The 8,036-nt window shown below is 34.8% G+C and overlaps 2 protein-coding genes across 8 annotated transcripts in view; one reads left to right on the top strand and one right to left on the bottom strand.

Moving 5' to 3' along the window:
• Nucleotides 1–2,764: 2,764 nt before the first annotated feature.
• On the top strand, nucleotides 2,765–4,530 carry her13 (hairy-related 13). 2 transcript variants are annotated; one of them, XM_051129851.1, is made up of 4 exons: nucleotides 2,765–2,954; nucleotides 3,072–3,158; nucleotides 3,294–3,369; nucleotides 3,464–4,530. In XM_051129851.1, the coding sequence occupies exons 1-4, from the start codon at nucleotides 2,877–2,879 to the stop codon at nucleotides 3,886–3,888; spliced, it is 666 nt and encodes a 221-aa protein (XP_050985808.1). In that variant the 5' UTR covers nucleotides 2,765–2,876; the 3' UTR covers nucleotides 3,889–4,530. The 2 variants fall into 2 exon arrangements, with proteins under 2 accessions (XP_050985808.1, XP_050985807.1); XM_051129850.1 differs by having other exon boundaries at nucleotides 3,288–3,369.
• A 1,669-nt stretch (nucleotides 4,531–6,199) lies between these two features.
• The window catches only part of LOC127177089 (period circadian protein homolog 2), a 30,064-nt gene continuing 28,227 nt past the window's right edge, over nucleotides 6,200–8,036 (bottom strand). For all 6 annotated transcript variants that reach the window (XM_051129103.1, XM_051129102.1, XM_051129101.1 and 3 more), the window contains exon 23: nucleotides 6,200–7,535. In XM_051129103.1, coding sequence (XP_050985060.1) covers nucleotides 7,395–7,535 — 141 coding nt within the window. In that variant the 3' untranslated portion in view covers nucleotides 6,200–7,394. The remainder of the gene's footprint in view (nucleotides 7,536–8,036) is intronic.

The raw sequence follows: 8,036 nt of genomic DNA, 5'->3' as shown, positions 1-8,036 counted from the left end.
TACTAATACTGTCACATTTGATTTCGTCTATGTACAGTTTTTAACATTTATTAATAAAGAAATTGTTTGCAACTTGTATATAGTAATTTATTTTAATTTTTTCATTTTTTCATTTTTGGCAGACATACAATATATAGATCAATATCATTCCGATAAAAGATAGCTACAGGTTTGATTTTTATATAAATTGGAATCTGCCCAACCTCAGAATCAATGCTCTACTGATATCTTCCTAATATATTAAAATATATTTGATAATTAATGATTCTCTAACACAGTACTTCAAATCAATGTAACAACAGCATCATATAACAAGTCCCTTCGCAATGACTATGTGTCCTGGTTTATATATATACATACATATATATGTATGTATATATAATACAAAATATAAATATTTATCAGTCAAACAGTCAAACCAGAAATTATTCAGACACCAGATATATATATTTTTTCTTTTATATATAATCTTTATATATATATATATATATTTTATATAATTTTTTTTTTACTAGTGGGTGCAGGACACTATAATTCATTTATGTAAGTGAGGATAGCAAAATAAAGTAAACTGTAACATATTATACCCAAATATTCTTAATACAGTGGACTACCAGTAAAATTAATATAAAATTATCCAGCCACTTTGACCTGACCATGTTTTGCTTACGTGTTTTTTCTTCAATTGCTAATGTGACCATTTTACACCACAGACTGAACTAAATTAAGCATTGCTTGGTAATTGGTCAACAAAATATTGATCGTTGTGTAAGTATTGTCATACTAACAGTAGTCAGAATTTTTTGTTGTTTGTAATACATTACAACCCTTTGTATCAAAGTTATCTGACATTATCAAGATGAATTTGTTCTTACCATATTTTATTACCATTTTCTAAACTATAGCAACTAAACTGTGATAATGTGAAAAATGTTAAAGGTGTTAAAAAAAAATTTGGTTTGACTGTGTATTTTGCCAATTCATCTGTGAAACAGTCCTTAAAGGAGAAGTTCACTTCCAGGACAAAAATGTACAGATGATGTACTCACCCCCTTGTCATCCAAGATGTTCATGCCTTTCTTTCTTCAGACATAAAGAAATTATGTTTTTTGAGGGAAATAATCAGGAATTCTCTCATATAGGGCAATGGTGCCCATAAGTTTGAAAGTCCAAAATGCAGTTTAAATGCAGCTTTAAAGGGCTCTAAATGACCCCACACAAGAAATAAGAAATATAAGAAATATACAATATATATATATATATATATATAATACAAGAAATATAACAAAACATTTGGTCATTTTTTTTTTTTTTTAAATATAAAAATGTATATTCTTTTTAACCTCAAATTCTCGTCTTATCTAGCTCTGCCATGCGCGTGGGTACTCTGTGTAATCTGGGTCAGTACAGTTAGGGTATGTTGAAAAACTCCCATCTCATTTTCTCCTCCAAGTTTAAAATTGTCCTACATCGCTGCAGAAGTACCGACCCAGTGTTTAAAAAGTGATCATGTAATGAAGGTCAAACGCCCTTTACCAAAAAAAAAAAAAAGGTAAAACACCAATGTAGGATGATTTTAAACCTGGAGGAAAAAATTAGATAAGAGTTTTTTTGACATACCCTAACTGTATTAACCCGGATTAAACAGAGTACGCATACGCATCACAGACCTAGACAAGTGGAGCATTTGAGTTTAAAATGTATATAAATGTTTTTTTTTTTTTTTTTTAAAGAAAACGACCAATCGTTTTGCTAGATCATACCCTTCTTTCTCGGCTGGGATCATTTAGAGCCCTTTGAAGCTGCATTTTGGACGTTCAAACTCACAGGCACCATAGAAGTCCACTATATGGAGATAATTCCTAAAATGTTTTCTTCAAAAAACATAATTTTTTATGACTGAAGAAAAAAAGGCATGAACATCTTGGATAACAGCTGGGTGAGTACATTATCTGTAAATTTTTGTTCTGGAAGTGAACTTCTCCATTAAGACACTAACAAAAACATAATAATGAATAATGTATCAATCCCAAAAATCTAAGGGGTACTACTGTACAGGCTTAGTTTTTTCATGCAAAATTTGGTTTATTATTATTATTATTATTATTATTATTATTATCATTATCATTATTTTAGATTGAAACGTGACTAGGACATATTTTCGCAACAGTAATGAGTTGAATGTTGCCTATTCTGTAGTCCGTAGAGAGGCCCATCGGGCGCCAGTTGAACAGTTGGACACCTGTCGCTCACCCACCCCCTCCCTCTCCTTGGTCTGTTCTATTCAACCCTGACTGCAGCGTGCAGCTGCCAACTGACGGCATTACCTTACACCCGCACGACCCCTCGACCTCTGTGAGCACAACTCCATTTTGAAGAGATTTCTCACGATCGTACACAACTTTTTAATCTGAAGTCTTATGCATAAATACACGTTATTAATACGTTATTATTATTATTGAACTGTATTTTAAGGAAACGCAGCAAACAAGTGCCAAAAGACAGTGAACAATCATACATATATACAATCATATATGTATACACACACACACACACAAGACTTACGAGAGGAATGAAAGTGGAATGGAAGTATACCTACATGTAAACAAAAACTCAATTTGGTAGCTTCGCTTGTGTGCGCTCTCTGAGACAGACACAAAAGCGCACGCGGTGATTGGCTGGAGAAAGCACAGACTAGCGCACGCGAATGTTTCATTCATATGCAAATGGACTACTATAAAACCCTCACTCTAGCCTCTCATCGATGAGCTGCCGGTCCTGTTAGGTTTGTTCACAATACAGAAAAAAAAGAGATCTAATACTATATATTTATTCTGCTTCATTTTACGGACTGAACTGTTCTGGACGGCGGATCAATGTCACCCGCGGCTAGACTCAGAAACAGTTTCGGTGTGGAAGAGGAAGCATTTTATGTCTCTAAAGGTGACAGAAAGGTAAGACCATTATGAGTTGTCTATGAATGCCAAAAAGTAAAACGAAGTCTCTAGAATGCTTAAACACACATCGCACGAAATAGTATTTATTGCACATTTATTTTTCTCCTTTAATAGACTCGAAAACCTATAGTGGAGAAAAAGAGGCGTGCGCGCATCAATGAAAGCCTGCAGGACCTCAGGTCACTACTTACAGATACCGATGTAAGTTTATCTCCTCTTTACTGCCTCTACCACTGACGCTTATTTAGTTGATAGATAGATAGATAGACCTCACTTTCTAAATATAAACAAATATTACCATTATTTATACATATCTAATTTTACAATCAGTTGCAGACAAAAATGGAGAATGCAGAGGTGCTTGAACTAACAGTAAAACGAGTTGAGAACATCCTACAAACCCGTTCTAAGGGTAAGATGACATCAACCTCAAGTGCACTGCATATTTAGGCAATTATTTGCCATGATAATTATTTGAAGCTCTTGTGTGTTTTGTGGCCTTTCAGAGACTGAAGCTGTGAATCGAGAGGCCAGTGAGAGATTTGCAGCAGGTTATATCCAGTGTATGCATGAGGTGCACACCTTTGTGTCCACATGCCCGGGGATCAACGCCACAGTGGCTGCAGAGCTGCTCAACCACCTGCTGGAGTGCATGCCATTAAATGAGGATCACCTTCAGGAGATGATCATGGAGCTCATATCAGAGCCTCACTCCTCCAGTGGATCACGGCCAGCTGGAGAGGTGCTAAGTCCAGGAGGCCGCATTGTGTCCGACCTATTTTCAGCTCTGTCCCCATCCCCATCCAGTCCTTCTAGTGAGGATCTCTGCTCTGACCTAGAGGAGACAGAGACCGAAACAAGTCCTGCATCAGCTAAGGACAGCCTGAACTCCTCCATCATCACACACAAGTTTATGTGGCGGCCATGGTAGAAACCTCTTGAATAACCATGAATCTGTATTCATAATTCATTTATTCCTGTACTGGAGCATGCTGGAATTCTTTTCTCATCTAATTTTCTTGAGAAAATGGCTGGAGCTTTAGGATTTTATACGCACAGGCTGATATAGTGGGATATGACATCATCATACAGAAAAGCATGGAATACATGGTGACTTTGACATATCTCTGGATATTTTTCTTTAGAAACATAATGACTTAAAGCATAAAAGTTTATTTAAACTGATTGAACTGCCTTAAAGAGTGAACTGTAATGGTTTATACTAGAGAATGAGAAATTGCTTTGTTTTAGTTGAAAAAAAAAATGAGAAAAATGTGTCTTTTGCAGAACTAGTTAAAAATATAGACAGTCATACTGTCAAATAGATTAAGTCCATGGCCCTGTGTAGTGTTATTAAAAAGTATTTTTATTGTTTATATACTTTAGAGACATCATATGTAACATCATTTAATGTCAATTCATGGTTTATAATTCATAGTATTGCAATATTATGGTGCCCAGCTTAACTTGTATAATGTTGTTGTTGCTGTTCAACTGCCTTCATCTGTCATTTTAAAGGGCAAGGTGAAGGTAGATGCCCACCATATATTTAATTTGTCTTTTTGACCTTAAATGTCACTAAATATCATTTTTATTAATTGTTCATGCTCTTATGAATCTTGACTTTTTGTCTAAACATCAAAAGGTGTGAGATTTATTCCCTTACTGTTAAACTGTAAATTTATTTAATTTGGAAATTAAAGTTTTCGTGTCTGTTTCTTAATGGGATAGGTGTGGACACAGTAATTCACATAAATTTGAAAATCTAAAATTGGTATGAAAGGTTTGGGGTACAATGCCCCCCTCAGAACTGGGGGAGAAGGTTCCCAGTTCCTTAGACGTGAGTTTGAAGAGTCGGATTGTGTGTTGAAAATTACAGATCGTCTGAAGAAAAAGCATAATTTATGGTAATATTCTTACCTCTCGTCAGTTAGTGACATAAAAGATCAAAGCTGAGGATGCTAAAGAGAGGAAAGCGTCTATATGGATATCATATAAACTTGTGGTTACATAATAAATCACTGCACCTCTATGGTTTATTATAGTATATATGAATAGTTTGTCTATGTATACATAGTATGTTTGTGTGTGTATTACTTTTTAGTTTTTCTTGGTGATATTTGCAAATGACATTGGCCCATAGAGGGTCAATCAAATACTTGATAGATTTCATATGTATACCAGTGACTTAAAGTGTCATCAAAATATTTAATGTAAGACAAAATGTTATCCAGAGATTCTTGATGAATCAAAGAAACTAATGGAAAGACATTTTGATAATCCTTAAAGTTTAGAGAATGTGTAATACTGGTAAGACTTTAGTCTCTTAGTCTACTAGAATATTTACTGAATTTATTCTACTTTATTTAAAACACAAATAACACTTATTCATCATTTGAATTCATCTGATGAATTAATAGAGGTTTGAATAGATAAAGAATAAATTGGGTAGGGTAAGAGGTCAGCTAACTATGTGCTCCTTGGGAGAACAGATGGTGACGAAAACAGATCCCATGGGACCAAGCTTTTTTTTATGCTTTGACCACAGTGCTGCTATTAACCATTATTGTAATTATGAAAATTGAGATACATATACCTAAAGCCTAAATAAAGTATCAGCATACTTTAAATATATTAATCTTACTTTTATGAAAATTATAAAGTGGTGCTGCATCATGCATCACTAATCTGCAATAACCATTCTCAAATTTAAACAGGTTTCATATGTTGAATAACATTTCAAAGTGTTCACTTCACCACTCAAAAAATGTCAACCAGATATGAGTAGATGTATATTTATATTCCTAATTTCATTTTTAACTGGTTAACGTTTTGGGGGTTTAAGATACCAAAGCACAAAATAATATTTATCATTTCAATGTACTCTAAATGCGTTCAAACTAAACAGCTTTCACCGAATAAACTGATATTTGGCATTAAAGTAGCAAGTTATTTTAAAAGGTAAAGCATGCACACCAAAATATGCATGCCATATCATTGACCCATATTAATTAAATAATTAATTAATTAATTAATCATATAATTGTCAGTTCATGAATTTAATGAACTGTGTATGCCCACATTTCCTCTTAATATTGCATTATTTAAACATGTTATTGATGATTTTTATTTTACATTAAGTCATTACATTTTAGTTGATGCCATAAAAATAAAGCAAAGGTCAGTGGATATTACAAGGCTTGTATGATGATGTTCGTTAGAGAAATAAAACAGCAGACAAGTGTAGATGTAATCTTTTTATTATTACAAGGTAGGAATAATGTGACATGTTTGTTTTACTACATTTATGAAAAAGAAAGATGAAAAATACAGCCACAAACCAAATGACATGCTTATAAAGAAATTTGAATAAACTAAGTGTTTATTGACTGCAACCGTTTATGTAGTCGCATAAATCACAAATCAGAAACTGAGATGTAGAGAGCCAGTTCCAATTGTCCTGCTTCAGCACTATTGGCCATGAAGTACACTCGGTAGTACACTGAATTTCAGATAATAGAAAAAGAGTATTTTAGGTACAGGAACATCTCGACAGTTTACAGAATTTCTGTTAACAGACTGTTTACAAAATATGTAATAAAGCTAGTTTCCTCCACTCAGAGCACTGGTGCCCTGACATCTTTGTTGGATGAATGCAATGTGACTACAACATTTTTATAGCCAAAAGACAAAAAAAAAAAAGATGAGAGAAAGGGGAAGAAAAAGGAAGAAAAATTATCCATGGTCAATTATTTATGACCTACAAAACACGTCTACAAAAATATTACTTTCCATGATTGCACATCCCTGAAGACCCGCAACAAATACTGGCTGTGTATTGTCTGACAAAATGACACGAGTGCCCTGTAAGAGGATTAGACTGGTCACTTGTTATTGGCAGCAGCTTATTTGGCTGGAATGGTCCCCAAACTCTCAGTACGGCGGTGTTTCATTTCCTGGTTTTGATTACTAGCTAAATGCATTCGTATTGGCCCATATACTGTTGTTCATAATAGGTCTGTTACTTTTTTCCAATTCCTATGTTAATCTGACAATATGCGTAATTTCTGCACAGAGCATCAATCCACTGAGGAAAACACTGCTGTAGCTACATATTCACACAGTACAAGAGAACTGGAAAAACTATAAAGAGACAGAACCACTGAGCGGGTTAGGTCCAGGTGACAGTGGTTCCAGCCAATCAGAGCTTGCACATTTGAACAGCATCTTTGGGTTAATCAGTTACCTATCTGGCATACTTTTGTCTTTACATGCACACACACACACACACATAAATAAACACATTCATAATCTTTTAAAATGACAAAGGATATCTGAGTAGATATCCCCAGACAATTTTAGTTTGTGTGTACACGTGGGAACCTGAAAGGTCCTGCTGCCCTCTGCTGGCTGAGATTTGTGGAATGTCAAAACAGATTATACATTCGGTTGCTCCTTCTCTTCCTGTGAATGAGACGCTCCTCTATCTTCTACCACTTCTCCTAACATGGTCAACTCCATATCAGGTAGGTCTTCTTCTAGCGGGGCAGAGATGTCATTCTCGCAGTACATACACTCCTACACAAACACATGCAAGAGTCTTTCAGTTGTAGTCTTACCATTCACTAGCTATGTCTACTGTAAGCATTGAAATGAAATCAGTTTAGTTGGGTCAGCTGCATCATTCATCATTAAACACAACAAAAAAAAAACACACACACACACACACACACACACACACACACACTAAGAAAAGATTAATATCAATAATTGATATTTGCATGAAGCATTGAGTGCACACAGCCTAAGGCACAACTGATTCTTTTCAGCACAATGTTAAATGTCCAACATAACTGAACATTGAAGATTATCATAAACTAACAACATCTTTCCCTTTACTGAAAAACATGTAAAATAAAACTTAGAGCCATGTGCCGTCCAAATACCCACACTTGCAGTCTTGGCCATTTGAGAGTGTGTGTACACGACAAGAAGTGCGCAAGATTGTCCCAGATCTTAAACATGTAAAAGTCCAGTGCCCTTAACACACACTAAATCCACACTCTGAAGCAGTATTTG

This window comes from Labeo rohita, chromosome 15 (assembly GCF_022985175.1).
Source record: "Labeo rohita strain BAU-BD-2019 chromosome 15, IGBB_LRoh.1.0, whole genome shotgun sequence".
Taxonomy (NCBI): domain Eukaryota; kingdom Metazoa; phylum Chordata; class Actinopteri; order Cypriniformes; family Cyprinidae; genus Labeo; species Labeo rohita.
The sequence above is the reverse complement of the archived record's forward strand: the minus strand, read 5'-3'. Positions and strand labels throughout refer to the sequence as shown.

What these genes read in the sequence shown, in the direction of transcription:
- her13 (XM_051129850.1), top strand. Translation starts at nt 2,877, where the DNA reads ATGTCACCCGCGGCTAGACTCAGAAACAGTTTCGGTGTGGAAGAGGAA. An exon ending in TCTCTAAAGGTGACAGAAAG is followed by an intron (nt 2,955 to 3,071) that starts GTAAGACCATTA and finishes CTCCTTTAATAG; the next exon opens with ACTCGAAAACCTATAGTGGA. An exon ending in CACTACTTACAGATACCGAT is followed by an intron (nt 3,159 to 3,287) that starts GTAAGTTTATCT and finishes TTTTACAATCAG; the next exon opens with TTGCAGACAAAAATGGAGAA.